The sequence below is a fragment of the Mchenga conophoros genome, linkage group LG14 (genome assembly GCF_057382185.1).
Source record: "Mchenga conophoros isolate Kocher_MC1m ecotype Shallow Benthic linkage group LG14, M_conophoros_male_GT1.1, whole genome shotgun sequence".
NCBI lineage: Eukaryota > Metazoa > Chordata > Actinopteri > Cichliformes > Cichlidae > Mchenga > Mchenga conophoros.
Genome location: NC_140539.1, coordinates 26,435,037 through 26,462,056, shown reverse-complemented (window position 1 = coordinate 26,462,056; position 27,020 = coordinate 26,435,037). Strand labels below are relative to the sequence as shown.

Genomic DNA, 27,020 nt, shown 5'->3' with positions numbered 1-27,020 from the left:
GGAAGCACTCGTCTACCTGCATTTTCAAAGGATGGGGACTTTGTTATTGGTGGTGATTTTTCCCTTCACGTCTACATGAACACAGTTTACAGTGACTACACCAGCATGCCTGAGCCTGCAAAATGCAAAGGAAGGTTAGTGAGTAAGAAAGTCAGTAATGGGAAGAAGAAGAAGTAAAAACATGTTGGACTGTATGAGGAGAGAAATGTTTTCATGTGTGTTATGATCAATGGAACTAGATTGATTCTGTGTAGTGTTAAAAAATAAAAAAAATAGTCATTTATTTTTTATAAAATAATTTGTTGTGTTTTAAAAAACAGAAATTATACAATATGTTAAATAACAGTTTTATAAAGGAAATGATTTAAAGGAAATGATAAAGGAAATGCATTTAAATGTATTATATTTTAAAGGAAATGAAAAGACTTTAATTAGTAATCCATAATTTTCCACTAATTTCTTATGCTAATCTTTTGTGCTCAATTTAACTGGTCAGGCAACATTTTGATTAACATTTGATCAACAGATACAACCAGCAAATGATCCTGTTGTTGGTTCTATTTAACTTAAACTAAATCTACAGTCTATATTCTAACATTGACACAACTATTTTCAGCCTTTACACCAGTGAACTGCAATCATCACGTGCAATGGTTTTTGCCATAGAAGAGATTAACAACAGCACAGAGCTGCTGCCCGGAATCAGGCTCGGGTATCAGATCTATGACTCATGTGCATCAGTGCCTGTAGCAGTGCACATGGCATTTCAGTTTCTAAATAGCTTCGACCCTGTGTTTTCCATGGATAACAATTGCTCACATTCTGGTATGGTGATGGCTGTTGTTGGTGGCTCTGGGTCTACGACATCCATCAGTTTGTCCCAAGTCATCAGGTCCTTTAACATTCCCCAAGTAAATGTTTTCAATTTCTGTCAATTTTTGAATTTAAAATATGTATGTGCATGATATTTGATTTTGCGGTGTGTGGTGTTTTATTTAATTTGGTTTAGGTGAGCCACTTTTCAACATGCTCATGCTTGTCTGACAAGCAGCAGTACCCCAATTTTTTCAGAACATTTCCCAGTGACCAGTTCCAAGCTGAAGCAATGGCCAAGCTGGTAAAACACTTTGGCTGGACTTGGATAGGTGCTGTTCGGTCAGATTCGGATTTTGGAAATAACGGCATGGCTTCATTTCTAAAAGCAGCACAGAAAGAGGGGATCTGTGTGGAGTACTCTCTTTCTTTCCATCGAACATACCCACATAGCAGAATTCAGAGAGTAGCAGATGTTATCCGCAGGTGTCCTCATCGCAGATATTATTTCCGCAAATATTAGATTTACTGTCTTCAAAATTACATTTTTACAGTTACACTTTAAAATGCTTCTAATGCACAATATTGTCTGTCAAGGTCTACAGCCATGGTTGTTGTGGCACTTCTATCTTTAGGGGACATGAGGGCACTGTTGGAGGAGCTATCATATGAGCCTTCCCCGTCTCGCCAGTGGATTGGCAGTTTCTGGGTAACTAACCCAGAATTAATGAGGTTCAGTTTCTGTGCTGGGGCCATTGGATTTGGGATTCCAAAGTCTAGAATCCCAGGCCTCAGAGACTTCCTGCTGAATCTGTCCCCCTCACAAGTGGCGTCTTCTCAAATACTTACTGAGTTCTGGGAGGATGCATTTAACTGCACACTGACCAAAAGTAAGACATTTTTCTTGGTTTAAATTATCTGATCAACTGCTGATGTTACAAAGTCTAATGCTGCTTCATGGGCTGACCTACTTTCATTGAAAAGCTATGAATGGTGACCAAGTGTGAGGTGAGAATACAGGTGAAACTCCAAAAATTGTAATAATGTGCAAAAGTTCATTTATTTCAGTAATTCATCTTAAAAGGTGAAAGCAATATATGATATTAATATACTAATATAATATATTCCTGCAGCAGGGCCTTCAAGGCCTTCAAATGTCGTATTCCTCTTGTCAAGCTGCTCCTGAACAACAGATGTCAGAAGCGTCTTACCTGGGCTAAAGAAAAAAAGAACTGGTCTGTTGCTCAGTGGTTCCGCTTTTCTGATGAGAGGAAATCTTTTCATCTGAGGCTGTGCTGAGGCTTTTATTTTTACACTGTTCCTGCAGCAGGGCCTCAAGGGTGGTCCAAACCTCTTCTCGCTCTCCTCCATGCAAGAAAATTTAAATCCTTAAAGTGTGGCCAAGCACAGTAGCTATCTTGAGCAACAGATACTAGTTTGAGTCATCATCGGAGACCTCCATGGTATGATGCAGGTGGCAGAAAACAGATAACCCCCTGAACATGAGACATATGTCTCACCTCAGTAATTATTTTATTTTAACCCTATTTTGAAGAAACAGTAACAAAAAGTTAAAAATTTACTTGCATGGTTTAAGGACAGTCGCCACCTTTTGGAGTTTTACCAGCTCTAAAAGAGTTAAAGTTACTAGCTTGTGCTTTTGCTTGTCTAAAGCAGCAAAACTGCCTCTTGATTCTTTAGTAGATGAAACATCCTGTATGAGTGGCTCTTTCTGTTGCCCCATTGGTGTTTGCTCCTACTGTAGTTCCTCCATATTAGCAGGGCTGTCTTTAAGGCATCTAAATTTTCTTCCTTTTCAGTGTCATAAAGCTGTTGAATTTTACTTAAAATAGACTTTCGGCACGGCAGTTGGAAAATTGGGTCCCCTGACGATAACTGTAGTACATTTTCTAACCACCTGTCTTCTACCAATGATAGTGGTTTACAGTCAGAGCAATCAATTTTCGGAGAGAAATTTGTTACTTTGTCCAATGTTGAATTGCTAATTTTGGTCCTGAAGCCAGTCATTTCATCAAGTTTGGGCTGCTGACACCTTTTGACTGCTAGAGTCCACAGCTCCAACAGTTTCTGTGCTCACTGCAACGTGATTTGCATTTAGATGGTACCATAAGGTGTTTCGGTGGTATGCAAATTCCTATTTTCACAGTTTGCACAAAACCACAATTATCAAGCCTTCCATCGGTTGGGTAGTCTTTTGAAATTAAATTTGCCTCCGATCATTCCTAGCAACGCACTTTCTTCTTATTCTTTGTAGCTCTGATGTGTGCATCACTGTAATCGATATACCAGGAAATTGTGCATTGACAAAAGTTAGCTTTTGCCTGGAATGCAAAGTGCAATTAAATGCGTATATTTTTTATTTCATTTTTTTTTTCCAAATTAATTAATCGCAATTAACGCGTTAAATTCCCACTCCTAGTTTTTATATAACCAATTCAAAGTACTTACAGAACAATCAGGTGTTCTGCATTAAAGAAGATAACACACAAATAATTTTTGCTACTCCAAAAAAATATTTTTGTCCACTCTAACATAAAGGAGAACATCACTAGCCTGATAGCTGCAGGCCTGAAAGCAGGAGGTCTATCAGTCCTCGTGTTTCAACCTGGAGGCAAAGTTTACATTGCAATCTGCCCTTGGTGGCATTTTGGCAGCAACTACAACATTTAGCAGTTGCCTCATTGTTCTGACACACAAAACAAAACGATCGACTGTACGACACACTAACGACACACTCCAAACACGCTAATCTCTTGCATCTCAAAACTCGCTCTTTTTCTTTTGCTCTCTCGCTGCCATCACTCCTAAAATTTCTCCCTCTTTCTAAGCAACCAATGCCATGTTGCCATATCATCTTTTGATTGGTCGACATGACACATTTTTCCACCATTAGGAAAAAGGTGTTTTTTCTTTTCTTTTGAGAAGAGACTGCTTTCGAGCCCTTTCCTTAGAAAACACTGCAGTAAACATAACAAAACTCTGTTTTTTTCGTGGCTTATCAACACAATTTAAAAACTGGTACATACTTTGAAGTTCACACTGTTATAACAAGAAATGGAGACTAAGGGTTGTCCAGGGTTGACATAACATCTTGTTGCTGTGTCATCTTAAACTGGTCATGTGTAGTTTGAGTCAACATCAGAGACCTCCATGATGATATAGAGGTTTTTGAATAAAGTAGTCATGGTAAACTACTTTATTCTTCCTCAGCCAATCAGCAGCACTTGTGTGACTTTGCCCCCCCTCCCCCAGCTCCCGGTAAGATGAAGACAGCTTCAATCATCTGTGTGCTGAAAAATAGCAACGCATTCACATCGCATTTCCTTGTTAGTAATGGCAATGTGATTGTACGATAGAAAATGCAATTAGCTAGATTACTGTTAGTGTTATGTCCTATATGTCTGTGAAGGTTCTCAGTCATCCAGGTCATCGTAGTCAAAGGAGCTTGCAAAGAAAAGCGTCTGGACTTCTTTAAGTTACTTGAAGACGTTTACTGTTACTGTTATGTCCTATACTAATTATTCGTGGTAGGATTATTTTCCATTTTTTATTTTATTTTATTTTATTTTATTTTTTATAAAATAAATATGTTTCATGGTACCAGCATGATTTGCAACATTTATAAAGAGAACACATCTGAGATCTAGTTTAATGTTGACATCTGCTCTGTCTTTTTGTGATTTTAGATGCCACTGCAAAGAAGAAAGTATGTGATGGAAATGAAGACATACAGAATCTGCAAAACCAGTACACTGACACATCACAGCTCAGAGTTACTAACATGGCGTACATGGCCGTGTATGCAGTAGCACATGCCATCCATAATGCAGTGTGCCAGGAAATAGATGGCACTGTAGAGTGTGACAAGTTAACCAAGTTAGAATCCAAACAGGTCAGAAGAAATAAACATGTTGATGTCAGTGTCTTTCACCAACTGCAATATAAATTGATATGCAATATTAATATTTGTTATTGAAATATTGCATCTTTTTTTTTTATCCCTAATTTTATCAGATTTTAATTGAGCTGAAGAAAGTAAATTTTTCCCAAAATGGCTATGATGTGTCATTTGACGCTAATGGGGATCCTGTGGCTATTTATGAACTGGTTAACTGGCAGAAAAGTGAAAACGGCGTGACTGAGATAGTGGCTGTAGGGCTGTATGATGCATCATGGCCCGTGGGCCAGGAATTCCAGATAGACAAAAACATTACCTGGATGGAGGGTAGCATGAAAGTAAGCAGTCAGAATTTGACAAACTTTAGTAATATTTATATAGCGCTTTTACAATTCTACTATTCATTCACTCTCGCATTTACACACTGGTGGAGGCTAGCTACAGTTGTAGCCACAGCTGCCCTGGGGCAGACTGACAGAAGCGACGCTGCCATATCGCGCCATCGGCCCCTCTGGCCATCACCGGTAGGCAACGGGTGAAGTGTCTTGCGCAAGAACACAACGACCGAGACTGTCCGAGCTGGGGCTCAAACCGGCAACCTTCTGATTACAAGACGAACTGCCAACTCTTGAGCCACGATCGCACGATCGATTAGTAAACAACAACACACAGCTGCATAGTAAATATTTACGTTTATTCTGCAACCTTTATGTCTTTCACAGGTGCCAGTGTCAGTGTGCACGGACAGTTGTCCTCCAGGAACTCGTAAAGTGTTGCAGAAAGGAAAACCCATCTGCTGCTATGACTGTACAGCATGTCCTGAGGGGGAGATCAGTAATAGTACAGGTAAAGAGAAATGATTACGATGCATTTAAAATGTTTCATTGTGTATATATGAAAATCAAGAAAAAATTGTATTTATTTGTTTTTTATCCAGATTCGACTGATTGTTTACCATGTCAAAAGGAATTCTGGCCTAACAAAAAGAGAGACACTTGCATCCCTAAGCCTGTAGAGTATCTTTCCTTTCAAGACCTCCTAGGAATTATCCTGGCTACATTCTCAGTCATTGGTGCCTGTCTGACCATCGTAACTGCGGCTGTATTCTTTTGTCATAGGAAAACTCCAATTGTCCGAGCCAACAACTCTGAGCTGAGCTTCCTGCTGCTCATCTCACTGACTCTGTGTTTCTTATGTTCATTAACTTTCATTGGAGCACCATCAGAGTGGTCCTGCATGCTGCGTCACACTGCATTTGGGATCACCTTTGTACTCTGTATCTCCTGTGTACTTGGGAAAACTATAGTGGTTTTAATGGCTTTTAAAGCTACAATTCCAGGTAGTAATGTCATGAAATGGTTTGGTCCTCCACAGCAAAGAATGACTGTTGTGTCTTTCACCTTTATTCAAGTTTTAATTTGTACTGTTTGGTTGGTAGTGAACCCTCCCTTTCCAATAAAAAATCTAACCACGTACAAGGAGAAAATCATATTGGAATGTGCATTAGGCTCTGCTGCTGGCTTCTGGGCTGTGCTTGGATACTTAGGCATACTTGCTGCCTTTTGCTTTGTTTTAGCAGTCTTAGCCCGCAAATTACCTGATAATTTCAATGAAGCCAAGCTTATCACCATCAGCATGTTGATATTTTGTACTGTCTGGATCACATTTATCCCAGCATATGTCAGCTCTCCTGGGAAATTCACTGTAGTTGTGGAGATTTTTGCAATTCTGGCCTCCAGCTTTGGACTAATAATGTGTATATTTGCTCCCAAGTGTTTTATCATATTGTTTAAGCCTGAGAAGAACACTAAGAAATATTTAATCAACAAAAATCAGTTATAGTATAGAGCTTCTAGTACTTGCTAATGTTCATCAATTCCTGTTCTGAAAAGTGAGTGGTGTGACACATGAGAATGTCAGGGATAGGGTGAGTTGGAAGCTGATGATCTACTGTGGAGACCCCTAAACAGCGTAGACAAAAGAAGAAGAACTAGGAATAATACTGTGGAAACCAAATTTAACAATCCCCAAGAGGCAATAACGTATGGTATGGTATGGTAAACAAAACATATTACCTTATTATCATGAGTTTAGTACCATATAATGATCTTAAAGTTAAATATAAGTTCAGATTTTAGTATACTTTTTTCTATACTATTATGCTGATAATAATCCTGGTCCTTTGTTTGAACATGATGATGTGATTATTAAATATCTTTTTCAGTGATGCTGTGGCTTATTTCCCAGAAGCAATGTTTAGTTTCTATGTAAAAACCATAAATAAGGAAGGCATAATAAAGAAAACTACACATTTCTTTTTTATTTTGTAGTAATAACAGATTGATCAATGCCATGAGGTATAATGATTGTCTATATGCAGTAATATAAGGCGCTTGGAAAGAAAGTAACTAGACTTCTTTGAGTTTTTTGAAGGTGTTTCATCTCTCATCCAAGAAGCTTCTTCAGTCCTAAACCAGATGGTCCCAGATATTTAATTCCTAGTGGGAGTTGTCCCTTAACAACGTTGTTGATCCACTATTAATCATGTGACTTATGAACAAATCTTCTTTATTTTGGTACCAGTACTGGTTTTATTTTGCTGTATTTATCCGCGACACCTTAAAAATATTGTCGGACATAAACAAAAAAGGTTGAGGACCACTGCTCTAGAATACCTTGAGTAGGTTTCCTCAAAGTCCTCCAAGTGCTGGATGAACATATGGTTAAAATATAACTTGATCAACTAGTGATCGCGACTAGAAAAGTTTCATATCTCAAGAAGCTTCTCCAGTTCTAAACCAAATGGTGTAGTCCCGGGTATTAAATTCCTAGTGGGAGTTGTCCCTTAACAAGGTTGTTGATCCACTATTGATCATGTACCTCACCACATGCAGCAATGTGTGAAAAAGGCATGGGTCATTATGAGCAGATGTTTCAGGTGAAGTCATTGTGAGACCGTGCCTCGCCCTATTATGTGACCCACTGAGAGCGTATGACCGAAGATGTGAACTGCATTGTTGGTACCTACAGTGCAGTTTTGAGATCTCTTTCCAGGTGCCTCAAACCCCATTCAGATCTTGCATCAGGTGATCTCAATGAGTCATGAACCTTCCGAAGATGGAACACAGTCTTCTGTCCCCCTTCTGTGCTTCATCACCCCCAAAATGAATCAAAGCACCCCCAAAGATTTCTTACTTTTTTTTGACAATATTTGCTGTTTGTGTGACACACTACTAAAAATATAAAAAGCATACAGTACTTGTTTGAGACATAACATTTTAACAACAAGTTTAGATAACCCCCCTCCCAAAATGGTTTGTTCCAACTTGGCTCTCCTCTGCTCTGGCTCTAGCGCCGTTGCTGCCAGAGCGATGGTGGCTGAGACGCAGCGGACCGGAGGTGTAAGTGCCTGGCTTAAAACAGGACATATTAGCTGCATTTAACCTTCAGTTACTCTTTATATAGTTAGGTAGGAGTCAGACCATGTTTCTTTTTAGCCGAAAAACATTACACCAGGTAACCTGCTGTGTTGAAAACTTGTTTTCTGACAATGTTTGCTACCCTACAATCCGTCCTGCTGTGTAGTAAATTCAGCGACATTTGACCGTCCTGTTGCTCCCATTCAAATTTATAGTTTAATAGTTTAATAGTTTAAATTATTTATATAGCACATTTAATTACAACAGGAGCGTTGACCAAAGTGCTGTACAAGAATACAACATACATAATAAAACAACTTATACAGCCTATTTAAAATCTAAAACTTTAAATTGTCCGCAGCCTACTGTTGGTTACCACTGTCCTGTTTGTAATGAATACTAACTAGCTGTCAGGCTCAGGAGGGACTCGGAGGCAGACCGTCACTAAAGTTCACGCTTTATTTACACACACAGACACCAGGTGCGAATATATACAGGTGAGGGGGCACAGGAAGAGGGTCTCCGGGAAGCACAGGCACGGGAAGAAGAGGGCTATGTACAAAATCCACTGAAGCTCAGGTAGCTCGGACTCCGGCTTTAGCTCACCAACGGCGGTCCTCAGGCTGGCGAGAATCCTGGCACAGAGAGGAAAGGCAGGTAAGTAGTGGCACGACAGAAACTCAGAAAAAGGCTCAGATAAGTGATGACACTGACGAGTGTTACACAATAATCCAGCGAGGAAGCACTCTCAGCAGCCGCCTTAAGAAGTGAGTGATATGATTGCTTGCAGGTGTTCGAGCCAGGGGCTGGAGCCGTCATGACTCCGCCCCGGTAGAGCGCAGTGCAGGGGAGAGAGAGAGATGCAGCACAACAAAAACACTTGTAGCCATACAGAGTCAGCCGAGAAGGCACAGGGTCATGACACTAGCTAACTGACTGAATGCCCATTAACCTTATAACTCCTGTTGTGTGTGTGTGTGTGTGTGTGTGTGTGTGTGTGTGTGTGTGTGTGTGTGTGTGTGTGTGTTTGTGTACAGAGAGACAGCCAGTTTCATAATAGATATAAGGAAGTTTTTTCAAAAAAAGGAGCCACATTCAGGTAAAAGTGTAAAATCAAATGATCCGTCAATCAAGAATAATGTTGGTTCAATGTTTCAATGTTTATATCTTTTATTAGATGTTCATGTGGTTTGGTTATTTGCCTTTTGGTTGAAAGTAGACTGAGAGAGGACTTTTTGTTAGTGATCTTAATATAATTTTTTTCATATTAATGTAATTTTTCATCTAATTGAATCTATTTGTGTATGATTGTGTCATGGTCCCTGTGCCCCGCTGGTTGACCCTCTATTGGGCAATATGTTTGTGGTTTGTTTGCTCTCTCTCGCTCTCTCTCTTGCCACGGCGACACTCATTGCGGGCTCGCGCTGCTGGCCCACACACCTGCTCATCACCGCACCGGCCGCTGATACCAGCTGATTACTGCACTACTTAAGATGGCGAGTCTGCACCTCTAGACTCGTATATTTCTTATTCCTTTGGAAAGATAAACCCCCACGTATCAGCTTAAAAACACTACAAAGGACCAAGGATAAAGGAGGATTAGATCTGCCTAACTAATCACTATTTTTTACCCAACAGGCTTCAGTTAATCTCTAGATGGTCTAAACACACCCTCTTAGATGAACCTTGGATAGATGTAGAACAGGCACTATGTAATAACCTAGAAATTTCAGACCTACCATTTATCAGCTCAAACATCAAACGACATGAATGCTTTAAAAGCATCAATATTAGCTCTTCTCTGACAGCATGGTGGGAGTTTCTAAAAATGACAGTCTTCATTAATCCCATGCAAACGTACACCTATCTGGAACAATCCGGACATATTACAAAACAATAATATGATAAACTTTCCAGATTGGAGTTGCAAAGGAATTAAATACTTGGAACATATGTGGGAAGGAACAAACTTTATTTCGTTTGACAGACTAGTTACACAATATGAGATCAACAAGAAACGATTTTTGGAATATCAACAAATTAAATCCACAGTAAAAAAGAAATCTAATCCCAGTGAAGCTGAATTACAAACACCACCAAGTGTGGTACAATTTTTTAGTCTAAAACCCCCCAAATTATTGTCTAAAATATACAGAACACTTTCTAAAATAGATGAATCAATATCCCTTCCTATTGCAAAATGGGAAGCAGATTTATCAATCAATTTAGACCCAATCCTTTGGTCTCAGATATGCTTAAAAACCTTTCAATGGATCAGAAATCCCAGTTTGCAGTTAATACAATACAAAATATTACACAGAGTGCACTATACTGGTCATAGAATGTTCAAGATGGGCTATACGCCTTCCAACAACTGCTCACACTGCACAGCGAATACACTGGACAATTACATCCACGCTCTTTGGTTCTGTCCACCAGTTCAGAAATTTTGGCGTGAGATATGTGAAGACTTATCAAAGTGTCTGAAATGTAACATTCCAGCCTCCCCTTTAGTATGCTTGCTGGGCAACTTGGATGAGGTCACTGCAGAAATAAACACAGCCCACGTTGTTTTTACGGCCCTATGCATTGCCAAGAAAATGGTCCTCATTAACTGGAAAAATAAAAATAATCTTAATTCTAACCAATATAGAAACCATCTAATAGATCACATTAGTCTTGATACAACATCTGCCATCACATTTGATCAATCCGTTTGGGCTCCTTTGATCGGCTTCATCACCTAGTGGGGGTGGGGGGTCATGGTTTGGTCCTGCCTTCGCTATTGTGGTTGATATGGGTGTAGGGACGGCCTTAGGACGTCTGGGGAGTCCCTAGGGACGTTTCCCTAGAGGGACTAACCTGGGGGATGTGGCCATGACCTGGTTAGGAGCTCTGGGGCTCTTGGATGGTGTTTTCCTTGTGGCTGCGTACAGCGGAGATGGGGGAGGGTCTGTGTTGGCAGAAGTTGGTTACTGGCCTGGTAGCCTGGCTGCCCCTGGGAGGGGCCAGGACGGGCGTGGAGGCTTGGGGGTCTGCCCCCCGGTCTGGGGTCTCTGGGAGGGACCGCTTGCCCCTCCCTTTCTTCCCTCCCCATCCTCAGCTGCCTCCCTATTCCCGCTCTACCACACCCACCCACACACGCAGGGCTTGGGGTGCAGGTATGTCACCAGGGTGCAGGGGAGGCACTCCCCCTCTGTCCCCTTCTGGCCGCCTGTGCCTCAATTTTATTCTGCAACCTAGACATCCACATTACTCACACTCTCACATAACACATACATATAGGGCCTTGGGGGTGGGCACATTTTACAGCATCCAGAGGATGGTCGGTGTACTCCAACCCACCTCTGGTGCTGGTGCCCTACCCTCAATTTTAAATGCATTTAGACACTAAGGGTTTTCGGGAAGAGCCGTGCTGCTCTCTGATAGGAAGCTAGTACCATGCTCTCCTGAGTTTTAAATGCACTTTAGAACAGCACACAGCAACACTACATATGAGCGGGCGTAGGGAGGTTTGAGGTCTTCACTCACCCCGGTTCTGTTAGCCGTCAGGGCTGGGGGGCTGGGAGGAGGTGCTGGCCGTCAGACTGGGGTCTGGGATGCGGGGCCTCCCCGCTACTGCAGATAGGGAGGTGGTCTGCTTGCCTCCACCCCAGAGAGAAGGGTTACATCTCCTGGGTCTAGGTGCGGCTTGCCCCTCTGAGGGCGGGGGTACCTGAACCTGGGATATAGAGTATGTTTGGGGAGCGCGACTGTCTGTGCAGTGTCTATTTGTGTCTGTCTACATGTTGGGTGAGTGCCGAGTATTTGGTTGTGCATATGGGGTGGGAATGCACGTCTGTGTCCGCGTGTGCCTGTTCGTCTGTGTCTATATATCAGGTTGGGTCTTAGACTCAACCTCTCTGGGTACATCTCAGGCCCTCTAAAGTACGGAGACCTATCTCCCCTCACCACACTCCCTGCCGGTGGCTGATGCCCTCAGACGTTGTGTTGGTGGTCCTTGTTGCCTGGGGCTGGGCGCTCACGTATGTACCGGCTCACTCCTGGTGGCTGATTGGCGGGGCCGGGAGCCTGTGGCCCGGCTGGGCTCCTTATGGGGAGTGGGATGCCCTCAGGCCTCTGGGCCTGAAGCTCGGTCCTCTCTGGCACAGCTGGCCGCCAGCAGAGCTCGCGGGCACGCCACTGCAACCCCCTCTGGCCTCTGCTCCGTAGCTGCGGGGTGACCTCTCCTTTGGGGCTCTACTCAGCTCTTCCCAGGAGGGTGGCACGGTTCCCCGCCCTTTGGTGGTCCTCCTCGGGTCCTTGTACTCTGGGGCCTCTGGATACCTGGGGCCTGGATCTCCTCCATACCTGCTTCATACCCTGGTGGACGGGGCTATGGCTCCCCACACTCCCTAGCAGATCGTTACATGGAGAAACCTTTGGAATACAAGCATGCTGATGCACACAGGTGTACACACGGGTGTTCACAGACGCGGACTACAGCTTTCTTGGCTGTTGCCTCAAAGCACATTGTGCGCTGTCTATCTTGCGTGCTGCACAATATCGTTTATTATTTAGTATCTACTGTTATCTACTGCTAGCTAGTTTATTGTGATGGTGCTGTTTATTTTATTATGTTGTTCTTTGTTGTTTGCTTTCTCTTCTGTTTTTTTTATCTATACAGGTGATCCAGGTGTTTTGTTTGTTTTTCTTTTCTTTTTTTTCTTTTTTCTCTTTCTTCCCCCCTTCTCACCGTCTCTTCTCCCCTTTGGTTTTCTTTCTCACCCTCGCTTTCTTTCATTCTTTCTCCCTGTCCTATCCCCCAGTCATGTCTGTCCCATTTGTAGCAACTGAAAATAAAATAAATTCATAATTAGAATAGAATTAGAATAGAATAGAATTCAACTTTATTGTCATTGCACATGCACAGGTACAGGGCAACGAAATGCAGTTTGCATCAATCCAGAAGTGCTTTAGTGATATAGATTACAATAAAGGTCAATCAAATGGACCAATATGGCAAGGCCATGATGATCCACTTGGTAAAATAAATCCGCTTGGCATCTTTCTTGGCCTTAAGACAACAATTCTGATGGCTAAAGATCCAAACGGGACACAGAAAACAAACAAAAAAAAACAAAAAACAAAAAAAAGATGGCCAGTCTGCTCTAGTCTTCGCTAGTGTGGAGCACCCTTCCCCCTAACCCTGTTTCCCACGGACCCTGGCGACCCGGACCCGTTTCCCCTGCACGTTGTATATAGCCACTTGGTGATTGTGTTCACTGTGAATAAACGCACTGTTCTTCGCTTTTGTAAACCATATCAGATTGTCAGTCCAAAGAGGGAGAGAGGAAAGAGGGGAACGTGAGGAGAAAGTACAAGGTCAGGAAGAACCAGGTAAGAAAACAGACAGGGAACAGTGACATGCAAAACAGAAACTGTTAAACTGACAAAGAGAAAAAAAAAACGTGATTTTACTCACACAATCTGGAAGTTGTGTCCTCCCTATATTAAAGCTGCAAAACAAAACAAACTGGGTTGAAACATTTTTGACCCTCTTTAACAACATTCCAACATAACATTTTAATTGATTGGAGAGATTAAAATTAATGATATATTTTTATGTGGTTCAACCACAATTCTACTAAAACCTCAGCCAGTAATAGTTAGGCCAACTTTTGGACTGTCCAGTTGTCTGTATGACTGCCGCAGTACGTAGATCACATTTGCACACTATCAGAAAGTGCCAAACGGTGCCCTGGTGGAGTGTGGAGCTGTAAAGAAAAGCAGAGTGCTCTGTTTATATTCTAAAAATGTTTTAAGCTTGTTTCAAAGATTCTGTACAGCAGCTTCAAATGTTTTCCAAAAGCACACATACACTTATCAGTGTTCCTCAAACTTTTTACAGTGTGTACCACCTGATAAAAATGTCAAGCTCTCCTAAGTACCACTATGAAAGCATGAAAGTCATAAATGTTACAATACAAAATTAGTATTATTAAATTAGTGAAATTAGTATCTGCAATAAAGATTTTTTCATACATTGTATACATTCTACCACAAGCAAAGTTGCCTCCATTTTTATAGTTTTTATTAATATTTTGTAATAATTTATTCTGTTTTGGGAGTGTTTATTTTATGCATCTGTATTATCTTATACATAGCAGGGTTTTAATAGTTTTGCAATTTTCATTAGTTTTTATTTTTATTTAGTTTTGACTTCAGATTTTCAATTTTATATCAGTTTTAATTAGTTTTTACCAATTGTTTGCTAGTTTAGTTTAATTTTTATTTTTTTGAAAATCCTTAGTTTCAGTTTAGTTTTGATTAGTTTCAGTTATAGTTTTAGTTGTGTTTGCAATAATTAAGTGTAACAAAATCCCAGTTTCATCATATCAGTCATTCTCTTCTGCTTATCCTTGGGTATGTTGCTATTCCAGCTACCATACCCTGCACCCTGGACAGGTCGTCTATCTGTTGCAGGGCTAACACGCAGAGACAGACAACTCACATTCCCACCTATGGGTTCTTTAAATAAATAAATAAATAAAGGCAGATGAACAACCATTGATACGAGGCAACTATAAAATGTATATCTTGGCCCCAATGAGACTATTAACTCTTGCAGAACCGGGTGTTCGTAATTTTGGTTCAAGTGAATTGATAAACTTTTTGAAGGCAATTGACTCACACAGTTATGTAGATATCCCCGTCCTGTTGTCTCGGGATGCATCACACCGCCTTGCCTGGGGTTAGCTTGTTTTCTGGGGACGAGGGTTGAGTGTGCTCCCTTACCTTCTCAAGGTAAGCTAGGTTAGCCTTCTTGTGTCAGCTTTTCAAGTGCACTTTAAGGTTCGTGGGATTTTTTTCCTTTTAGAAATGTCCCTCATAATTTATCTCTTTCCACTACAAGACACTTGCTTTATCCAAAACACAGTCATATTCAAAGCAATCCCAAACTGGACTCTGGCGCTTTCTCTCGACTTTTCCTGACATGATTCTGCGCGTGGACGGAACAGCGACACAGACGACTCGACTAACGTACTTGCCACCTGTTGGCATAATTAGACAGCAAGAAATAAATCTGGAAACTAAACTTCATTTTCACCCTTGACTATTGTATGACACACACACATCTACGAAAACTAGACACATTTTTGCTATAAATTCAATTATTTTAGTTAGTTTTGTGAACACTCATTACAGTTTTAGTTAGTTTTCCTTTTTTTGTTTTTATTTTTATTTCCGTTAACAAAAATGTTTTTTCACTTGTAGTTTTCGTTATTTCGTTAGTTTTCCTTAATGATAATAACCTTGCCAAGTTCTCCCCGGTTGCCAACCATACTACCCCTGTTCTCCTCACAGGAAAATGCCCTACGTCTAAGGCAAGTAGGGAGCGTTACCTCCGAGAAATGCGCTTCCTACCAGTCCAACAGGCGTTATTGAGTAATTTATAATACTTTGGAACAACAGTAAAACACCCAAAAAGTGTTAGACTGTAGTAGGTCCAACCTTATAACTAATAGGGGCTCTACCCCAAACAATAACCAAATTCCCTAATATACTAAAATCATTCAGCAGTTCAACTGCTTTAAATGAATGGTCCAACCGTATTAAATCCTCAGTACTGTCACAAGATTTTCACCAAAATCCAAACAGACATTTACCAGTAATTTCAGTGAGTAGACTTTTAATTTTCACAGCCCAATTTGACACACTTTGGAAATAATTCAACAGGTAGTGTCTTACCTCTTTAGATATACAAACTGCTCTTTTTGCAACCCCGAGCAAAACATTATTAAACTTTCACCTATAAATGATTCTCTCTAACTGAGTGTGTGTGTGTGTACGTGTGTGTGTGTCTACGTGTGTGTGTGTGTCTGTGTGCTAACCACAATTGCACCCTATTTCACCTCGCCGACTAGCTCCTGACCTCTCACCAGACAGAGAGACAGAAGCCACTCTCATATATGTAATAACCGAACTGAAACTATGTATATGTCATCTACTAAATAAATGTTTTAATCAAGAACCTCTACTAAAGGCATAATACAAGAATATGAACTTATAAACGATAATAAAAATGACCTGATATAAGTGTTTTGTAAGCATGTATTGCAATTCCTTCTATGTTCTAGTTTCCCTCAGCATGTATCACCTGGACAGTCACGCCAGTGAAGCTTAAGACCCTTAATGAACCGAACATCAACTCAAAATAAGCACAGATATGCAATATGTATGAAATAGTTATAACTTCATCTGGAATACAATGTTAATATGATAACAGTATGCATAAGCCTCTTAAGGCAATCTTAAAACTATCGGTTACATTGTTAAAGCAATGATTGTACTGCAGATTATATTGTTCTGGTAAAATACTTTTGTTCATTCACATGGTAGGATTTGTAAAGAATTTATTCGTAAATTAGGGTGGAAAATAAGTATTTGGTCACCTCAAACAAGGAAAATCTCTGGCTCTCACAGACCTGTAACATCTTCTGTAAGAAGCTTTTCTGTCCCCCACTCGTTACCTGTATGAATGGCACCTGTTTGAACTCATCATCTGTATAAAAGACACCTGTCCACAGCCTCAAACAGTCAGACTCCAAACTCCGCCATGGCCAAGACCAAAGAGCTTTTGAAGGACACCAGGAAAAGTATTGTAGACCTGCCCCAGACTGGGAAGAGTGAATCTACAATAGGCAAGCAGCTTGGTGTGAAAAAATCAACTGTGGGAGCAACCATCAGAAAATGGAAGACATACAAGACCACTGATAATCTCCCTTGATCTGGGGCTCCACGCAAGATCTGATCCCGTGGGGTCAAAATGATCATGAGAACGGTGAGCAAAGATCCCAGAACCACACGGGGGGACCTGGTGAATGACCTGCAGAGAGCTGGGACCAAAGTAACAAAGGTCACCATCAGTAACACACTACAACGGCAGGGAATCAAATCCCACAGTGCCAGACGTGTTCCGCAGCTGAAGCCAGTGCATGTCCAGGCCCGTCTGAAGTTTGCCAGAGAGCACATGGATGATACAGCAGAGGATTGGGAGAATGTCATGTGGTCAGATGAAACCAAAGTAGAACTTTTTGGTATAAACTCAACTCGTCGTGTTTGGAGGAAGAAGAATACTGAGTTGCATCCCAAGAACACCATACCTGCTGTGAAGCATGGGGGTGGAAACATCATGCTATGGGGCTGTTTTTCTGCCAAGGGGACAGGACGACTGATCCGTGTTAAGGACAGAATGAATGGGGCCATGTATCGTGAGATTTTGAGCCAAAACCTCCTTCCATCAGTGAGAACTTTGAAGATGAAACGAGGCTGGGTCTTCCAACATGACAATGATCCAAAACACACCGCCCGGGCAACAAAGGAGTGGCTCCGTAAGAAGCATTTGAAAGTCCTGGAGTGGCCTAGCCAGTCTCCAGACCTCAACCCCATAGAAAATCTGTGGCGGGAGTTGAAAGTCCGTGTTGCTCGGCGACAGCCCCAAAACATCACTGCTCTCGAGAAGATCTGCATGGAGGAATGGGCCAAAATACCAGCTACTGTGTGTGCAAACCTGGTAAAGACCTATAGTAAACGTTTGACCTCTGTTATTGCCAACAAAGGTTATGTTACAAAGTATTGAGTTGTATTTTTGTTATTGACCAAATAGTTATTTTCCACCCTGAGTTACGAATAAATTCTTTACAAATCCTACCATGTGGATTCATGGATTTTTTTTCACATTCTGTCTCTCACAGTTGAAGTGTACCTCTGGTGCAAATTACTGACCTCTGTCATCATTTTAGGTGGGGGAACTTGCACAATTGGTGGCTGACTAAATACTTTTTTGCCCCACTGTATGATGGTTCTTTAAAGAACCATGAAGACATCTGAAGAACCATTTAAGAACCATAATTTTTCTGAGTGTAGAGTAGTAGTAGTATTAAAACACTCAATTCAATGGAAGAGGTGATCATCACTTTTATATGTTCAAGTGCATGTGTGGAGAATATAATGAGGCCTTGAGGCAATGAGATGTAAAACACAATATTTATGAGTGTTTTAAGTTGTAAACTGGTCAGATTTGAACATGACAGGAAGGCTAGACACGCCATGGCAAAAAGACGGACAAAAGTAATGAAGGCACAATAAAGGAAGTAATACTAAATACAAGACACAAAATGTAAAAGACCACATAACCCCCCCCCCCCAAAAAAAAAAAAACAAAAAACAAAAAAAAAAAAAAATAATAATAGAGATGCATTAACAAAGACTTGACAAGATACAAGAGGATAGGAAGGCTAGACTTAAACCCAAGGAATTCAAAATATGGACAAGAAACACTAAAAGAAAATCAGATTACAATGGTAGCGAAAACAAAACCCTAAACACAGAAGATTTACAATAATGGGGAAAAATCAGCAAGGAACAAAAGTAACCAATAAACAAACTAGTGCAAAACCCAAAACTCTGGGTCAAAGACCCAGGGCCATGGCCTGGGTCTTTAAAGCCTTTAAATTTCCAGCATTATGGTCCAGTCAGTCATATCATACACTAATCTATTTATAGCAGCTGTCAATTGGAATTCTCATATCCCATCCCATGTTCATAAATTCTTGTTCTATGTCATCATCATATAGTTTTAAACATAAAAAAACAGTAAAAAAAAATTAAATAATCTTTTTAATGTGTTTATTACCATTTTTTGGAGCGAAGACTTTTTTTTTCTTTTCTTTTCTTCTGACCCTGTGTTTGGAAATGTGTAGCCAATTAGATTATGGCATGAAAATCTCAAAATATACACTTAAAACCAAATCAAGGAAAACAAAATATTTTTTTTAAAATCTCGAGAACACAATAGAAGAATATTTAGAAAATTTTGACACGTCTCTGGAGCTGCATCAGATATAGGGTTTTTTGGCTTTAGATTTGACTTTACTATCATCAGTATAATCAAATCAAACCCATCTATACTGCTATACATGATCTGTCCATTCTCATAGACATGCTCTGTGTCCATTTTTTAACCCATGTTTCGAAAATGCAACTATATATCAATAAATGTCCGCTCTTAAAATTTACTTATTAGATTTTTTTTTGTCTCGTCTCGTTAATTACTCCCAACTGTGTCCCCCACCTGTGTGTAATCTTCCTGTGTTTCTCTGAGTGTATTTAAGTCTTCTGTCATTGTAGTTGCTTGTCCGTCTGTGTATCCACCATGTCTCACTCGTGTGTTTTCCCTGCTGTCAACCATCGTCTGCCTCAGCTTGCTCTCATTCTTGTTCAGGTTCGTGTCCAGTAGTTAGTTTGTTCCCAGTATAGTTTAGTCCTTCCTCCGTTTGCCATTTGTCCAGTTTTATTTTGTGTTTAACCCTTTAAGACCTACCATAGAACCAAGTCCGCCAGAGCTTATATTATATTTTTACATGCTGTGGAGCCATTTTTGGGAGCATTTCAAGTTGCTATACATCAATACAACCATTATAGCCCAGATTTTAATAATATGTATTCATTAAGTGCATAGTAATTACATAAATTGCAAAAAAGTGCAATAAACTACAAAAAAATTGAAAATCGTTTTTGCTTTTTTAACATATATTTGTAGTTAGAGAAATTTAAGAGGCGTATCCCTCAAAACTGTAAATACAAAAAAGTTGCACAAAATAGTTTCCCACCACAGGAAATTTATTTTGAGTGTCTTCATAGTTTTATTTTTGAAATACACCAATTTTTATACACTGCAGGAAAAACGAAAATAAATATTATACTGCAAATTTGCAAAAAAGCAGCATATGCATCAAAATAAACTATTTCCAGCAGTGCAATATGAGTCCTAAGCATCCCAGAAACGACACAGAAAGTCATAAAGTCAAAGATAACTTTTAAAAAGACGGGTATAGGCCCTGAGGCCCTGATAGTAAAAAAGACTACATTTCCGCGAAAATGACGTCACTTCCGGTTTCGGGGAGGTAATGGCGGAAATGCAAAAGTTCGCGCTGACGTCTATTCCAACGTAGGAAGTGTTATGACCAGCTGATTGGATCGGTAAAGCGTGTTTCTGGAATATTATGTTTTTGTTCCTGCAAGCGCTTTTTATGCAGTTTTTGCAAAGCTTTATGTGGAAGGAAACCGTGACCTAGGACAAGCTGATGGCATAAGATGTAAGTACAACTCCTCCGGTTTCATATGCAAAAAAATTTTTTGCGCTAGCTTACGTGGTTGCAGTGCTACTGGGATTTAAAAATAGTTACGCAAAACAGAGCGTGCCCACTCCGATCAGCTGTAAAGGGTTAATAAACCACCTTCACACCTTTACAAGTGCCTGCATTTGGATCCTCCTTTATCAATTAATCAATCAATCAATCAATCAATCAATCAATCAATCAATCAATCAAAGCTTTATTCGCTACATGCAGGTTGCCCTGCAGTGAAATGGGACCCCCGACCTTACACACACAACACAGACATTACATGGGGATACAAGTCGGAGATCGGTAGCGTTACAGAAAAAACACTGAAATATACACTACAGTGGGTAAGTACAAGAGGAAATTACTTCCACACGGCTCATCTCACTCGCCGTGACAGTCACAGGTTAAGTGAAACTAAACACAATGACAAAGAAGACAAGACTCCTTCAAAATAAACGAGGAAACATGGAGATATAGACATGACAACACAAGTTTGACAGACTAGACTAGACAAGAAACCAAACACAAAAACCAAGGAGACAGATGATAAATGATGGCTAACCTAAAGCTCAGCTTAACCCTAAATACGAATAAAACATGAACTAATAATCACAAACCTAACATAAGAAACTCAATAATAGAGAAATAAATTCAAAATGCTGGCACTGCATGTGAGAGACCCAGCCAATGACAATTGTGAATATAAATTACATAGCAGTGAACTTTAAATTGAACTTAGAGCCAAGTTTTAGAATGATATATTTCCTGAATATTTTTTTAAATATTTGTAGTGAAACAATAAATCATAGAATATCTTATTGTTAAAATCAATCAATTAGATGTGTATCTAAATTTAAATTAGAAAAGATATTCAAATTGGGTAATGGTTCACAAGAGGAAAACAGAGATATGATCATATTGCTATATCCATAGTTCATAGAACATATAGACTTAATTAAAGGCTACTAGGTAAGGGCGTGATCTTTTGAAAAGTTATACCAAAACTAGTGGGTGTGATAAGCTATAAAAATGAGTGAGAACACAAGCTTGCTATATAGAAACACCTGACATCAAGCAGGGATGGAGAAAGCGGTGGCTTTCATTGGTCTGGTATTGGCTGTATGTTTGTTTCACCTGAACTCAGCTGCTGCCTTGGGTGTTTCTCTAAATGATTTGTATCAGAGGACTCCACTTACAGGGGCTCTAGCTGGTACTGTGGTTTCATCTGTGAATTGTAAGCCGCAGGGTAGCACTCGTCTACCTGTATTCTCAATGGATGGAGACTTCACTATTGGTGGTATTTTTTCTATTCACAACTATGTGCACACAGTTAACAATAACTACACCACCATGCCTGAGCCAGTAAGATGCAGTGGGAGGTCAGTAAGAGAGAGAAATTGGTGCTAAAAGGATGCTGCATTGCTTTTGTACTGGGCTGAAAATTCTTTGCTTTTATTTTAGTATATGTAAAAATACTGAGTAATCCATAGACATTCTGCTTATTGTTTTAAAAACTGAAATTATATAGTGTGTTAAGCAATTGCTTTATAAATGTGTTACTTAATATTTTTATATAAAAAATAATTTGACTTCCTCTTTGTATTTTACATTAGTTTCTCATAATAAATGGCTCAGGGTTACCCTGTCATGCCTTTAATCAAAAGATATATTACAGTGATCATCTGACCATAGTCCAAAAAAGCCTGTTTGTTAGGGTGATTTCTTGAAATTTAACCTGATCTAAGTTTTTGTAGGCTAAATTCTAACAGTAACATAATTGTGTGTCTCCAGCATGGAATCTCGAGAGCTGCGATTCTCACGTGCAATGATCTTTGCCATTGAACAGATTAACAACAGCACAGACCTGCTACCTGGAATCAAACTCGGGTATCAGATCTATGATTCATGTGCATCTGTGCTTGTGGCGGTGCATGTGGCATTTCAGTTTTTGAATAGCTTGGACCCTGTGTTTTACATTGGCAATAACTGCTCCCAATCTGGTATGGTGATGGCTGTTGTTGGTGAGTCTGGGTCTACACCATCCATCAGCTTGTCACGAGTCATCAGTTCCTTTAAGGTTCCTCAGGTAAATATTTGAATTTCTGGAAACTTTAGATTGGAAATATGGATGTGAATTATTTTTGATTGTGCTGTCATTGAAAGAGTTTTGTTTCCTCTTTTGCTTTAGGTTAGCCACTTTGCCACATGTGCATGCTTGTCTGACAAGCAGCAGTACCCGAATTTTTTCAGAACAATTCCCAGTGATAAGTTCCAAGCTGGTGCACTAGCCAAGATGGTAAAACACTTTGGCTGGACTTGGATAGGTGCTGTTCGATCAGATTCGGATTATGGAAATAATGGCATGGCATCTTTTCTACAAGCAGCACAGAAAGAGGGGATCTGTGTGGAATACTCTGTATCTTTCTATCGGACTCACCCACATAGCAGGATCCAGAGAGTAGCAGATGTTATTCGCAGGTTTCCACATTAATATTAACTGTGTGGAGATTAGTTTACATTCTTATAAATAAATGTTTTGTGGTGACATATTCCACAGTAAGTTATTGAGATTGATACTTTGCATTTTACACAGTTAAAAACAAAAAAGCTTCTAATGTGTTATGTTGTCTCTCAAGGTCTACAGCTATGGTTATTGTGGCATTTGCAGCTATAGGGGATATGGCAATCCTGTTGGAGGAGCTTTCACATAATCCTTCCCCACCGCGCCAGTGGATAGGCAGTGAGGCATGGGTAACCAGCCCAGAATTAATGAGGTACAGTTTCTGTGCTGGGGCCATTGGATTTGGGATTCAGAAGTCTTTAATCCCAGGTCTCAGAGATTTCCTGCTAAATCTGTCTCCCTCTCAAGTAGCAGCATCTGCATTGCTTACAGAGTTCTGGGAGGATGCATTCAACTGCACACTGAAAAAAAGTAATAAAGTGTTCTTAGTTTTAAAATTACTCTGACAAACTCATGGTGTTATAAAGTCTGCTGCTGCTTCATGAGCAAATCCATTTCCACAAAATAATGAAATATGAATTTGAAAAAGGATGCATCAGTGAAAATAATCTCACTTGATATAAAGACTTTTAGGTCAAGTTCAAGTATTTTAGTTCCAATGTTTTTTTTAACCCTTTGTCAAATCTGATTGTGAATGTTAAGATAATTGGTTAAATGTATCAGAGAGAAGGCATCTAATATTTTTCATTCAATGGTGAAATCATCTGCCCTGTCTTTCTGTATCTGTAGGTGCTGCTGCTACAAAGAATAACGTGTGTGATGGAAAAGAAGACATACTGAATCTCCAAAGCCCATATACTGACACGTCTCAGCTTAGAATTACTAACATGGTGTACAAGGCCGTGTATGCAATAGCACATGCCATTCATAATGCAGTGTGTCAGAGAAAAAACGTCACATCTCAGTGTGACAAACTGACCAGGTTAGAGTCCAAACAGGTCAGTCAAAAATCAGTTCCGGTGACTTCATTACCCATAGTAAAATGCTAATGTAAATTAATTATTAATAGTAAAAGTAAAAATTATTACAGAGTATTGTTTTCTTTTTTCCCTCTCCCCTCTCATCCTGTCTTAACTGATCCTTTCAGGTTTTAAATCAGCTGAAAATAGTGCATTTTTCTCAAAACGGGAATGACATGTCATTTAATGATAATGGGGATCCTGTAGCAATTTATGAGCTGGTTAACTGGCAAAAAAGTAAAAGTGGAGATGTTAAAATGGTATCTGTAGGGCTGTACGATGCATCACTGCCAGTGGGCCAAGAGTTCCGGATCAATAGAAACATAACCTGGATGGAGGGTACCACAAAAGTAATGACAATCTGAATGAAACTTTAAAGAATGGAATTATTACAGCTCTGTAATAATTACATCTATTCTGCTGCAAATAAGACTTTGGTTAACATAATGATAGCAAAAATTTGCAGTTATTATGTAGCCTCTATGTCTTGACAGGTGCCGGTGTCAGTGTGCAGTGCCAGTTGTCCTCCAGGAACTCGTAAAATGCTGCAGAAAGGAAAACCCATCTGCTGCTATGATTGTATACCATGTCCTGAGGGCGAGATTAGTAATACTACAGGTAGAAAAGAATTATTTCCATATTTCCTAAAATGCCTTTATGGCAAATGTCTGTAACACTGAATATTTTGCAAGAAGCCCTCTCTGATTTTCTTTATTCTTTCCATTTAGATTCTTCTGATTGTTTACCATGTCACAAAGAGTTCTGGCCTAATGCAAAGAGAGACACTTGTATCCCTAAGCCTGTAGAATTTCTTTCATTTCAAGACATCCTAGGGATTATCCTGGCTACATTTTCAGTTCTTGGTGCTTGTCTGGCCATCATAACTGGGGCTGTATTCTTTTATCACAGGACATCTCCAATTGTCAGGGCCAACAACTCTGAGCTGAGCTTCCTGCTGCTCATCTCACTGACTCTGTGTTTCTTATGTTCATTAACTTTCATTGGAGCACCATCTGATTGGTCCTGCATGCTGCGTCACACTGCGTTTGGCATCACCTTTGTACTCTGTATCTCCTGCGTACTTGGGAAAACTATAGTGGTTTTAATGGCTTTTAAAGCTACACTTCCAGGTAGCAATGTGATGAAATGGTTTGGTCCTCCACAACAAAGAATGACTGTTGTGTCTTTCACCTTTATTCAAGTTTTAATATGTACTATTTGGTTGGTACTTAGCCCTCCATTCCCAATTAAAAATCTAACTACATACAAGGAGAAAATCATACTGGAATGCGATTTAGGCTCCCCTGTTGGCTTCTGGGCTGTTCTCGGCTACATAGGCCTACTTGCCTCCTTTTGTTTTGTTTTAGCTGTCTTAGCCCGCAAATTACCTGATAATTTCAATGAAGCCAAATTCATCACTTTCAGCATGCTGATATTCTGTGCAGTGTGGATCACCTTTATCCCAGCATATGTCAGCTCTCCTGGGAAATTCACTGTAGTTGTGGAGATTTTTGCCATTCTGGCCTCTAGCTTTGGACTAATAATGTGTATATTTGCTCCCAAGTGTTTTATCATTTTGTTTAAGCCTGAGAAGAACACCAAGAAAAATTTGATGAACAAAAACCAATCATAGTATATCCTTGTTTCAAAAATGGTTACTATTGCAAGCAGACATTTCACAGTTTACATAATAGTACATAATAAAATTCTTTAGTTTTAGTTGTTATTTAAATTAAATAATTATAATTCTTTCTGTGAATAATTTCTTAATATACATATAATGTTATTCAATTATACATTATTTATACCTGTATTTCTTAATGTAAAAATAATTATTCCAAAGTTAAGAATCTAAATAAATTCATGATCCCATGTAAACATGATTTTGTCCAGAGTTTTTTCTCAGTGGTTAGATACCATTGCTTACAATATTTCCATTTGTATCAAAAGCTAAGGGAAAAATTACCAGCATAAATGTAATTTGAAATGAGTAAAGTTTGCCATGTTATATGTTTATGCTTGGAATTTAATTAAAATGAATTCATTGGTTGCCACTGGGAAACCCTGTGTTTGCATGTGGATGCTACTTTGAAATTTACCACACATCTAAATGTTGCACAAGCAAGCGCACGGCTGTAGCTTCCCAAAGCAAAGCAGTACCTACCACAAATTCACCTACCAGAAAATTGCATAGCAACATTTACAAAACAAAAGACTGCCATGGCATTAAACCAATCTCTAAATCAGTGTTCACTCAAGCACAGCATATAGTTAGGGTATTAACCAGGGTTTAAAATATAGTGAGTTCCAGAGGCAGAGGTATAGCTATGTTTGTTTAAGTGCTGGAGTACATTGGTCATGCACAAACCCAAAATGCATGTATATGTTGAAGTTATTTGTTTCTAAGGCTACTTAACCACAGTGGTAGGTGTACATATGTCATTTAAACATAAATGAGGAAAAGTGATCGAAAGTTAGACTGCGTTTGAATTTGTCACTGTGGTAAGGTCGAAGTACAGTTCAGTCCTCTGCTGTATAGATACAGAAAAGGGTTGGTTTATTTCAAAGTATTTCATATAAACATGAAATCTTTGTTACTGTTTATCTGTGCTGTGTGTCAAACAACAGAAACATTTTGTAGTACCATTATATAGCAAATACTGACCCATCACTGTTTGTTTGCTTTTGTTTGTTTGTTTCATTGTTTTTGGTTTGTTTCTTTGTTTGCATTCAATGAAATATGACAGGAATTTAATTGAAATGTGAACAAAAAAGGGACATTTTTAACAAAAACAGGGAAATTGTTTTATGTCAAATAATACTTGTTTTAGATTTCTTAATTATTTTATAATTAAGAAATTATTTATTAGTATAAATTATTATACTAATAATTTAGTATAGAATAGAATAGTCCTTGTCCAACGGGGGAAGTTTGGTTGTAACATCACAAAAAACCACATCTAGAAACAGAATAGGACACAGAACATAGAACGAAAACACACAAAGTAAACATATTTACATCATGGACAATAGTTACCAAAACAGTACTGTACAGTTATTAAAATTAAAGTACAGATAAGTGGTAAACCCAGGTTGTAGTGTGCAAACAGAGTAGGATACTGAAAGATGTTTAAATACTTAAGAATAATTAGAAAAGTACAGATTGTGTATTGTCCCTGTGCGTTAAAAAGTAGACATTTCACTTCCAATAAGTTAGTA

The 27,020-nt window shown here is 39.5% G+C and overlaps 2 protein-coding genes and 1 pseudogene across 2 annotated transcripts; all 3 read left to right on the top strand.

Annotated features, from left to right (window-relative positions):
* The first annotated feature begins 90 nt into the window (after positions 1–90).
* Positions 91–6,574, top strand: LOC146559891 (extracellular calcium-sensing receptor-like). The gene is made up of 8 exons (XM_085243665.1): positions 91–134; positions 617–911; positions 1,010–1,299; positions 1,411–1,703; positions 4,521–4,726; positions 4,849–5,070; positions 5,455–5,578; positions 5,670–6,574. The coding sequence occupies exons 1-8, from the start codon at positions 106–108 to the stop codon at positions 6,572–6,574; spliced, it is 2,364 nt and encodes a 787-aa protein (XP_085099791.1). The 5' UTR covers positions 91–105.
* A 15,572-nt stretch (positions 6,575–22,146) lies between these two features.
* On the top strand, positions 22,147–24,342 carry LOC146559890 (vomeronasal type-2 receptor 1-like). The gene is made up of 4 exons (XM_085243670.1): positions 22,147–22,407; positions 22,510–22,799; positions 22,958–23,253; positions 24,296–24,342. Exons 1-4 carry the CDS (start codon positions 22,147–22,149, stop codon positions 24,340–24,342), a joined length of 894 nt encoding a protein of 297 aa, XP_085099796.1.
* A 108-nt stretch (positions 24,343–24,450) lies between these two features.
* On the top strand, positions 24,451–25,434 carry LOC146559889 (vomeronasal type-2 receptor 26-like; annotated as a pseudogene).
* Positions 25,435–27,020: the final 1,586 nt, after the last annotated feature.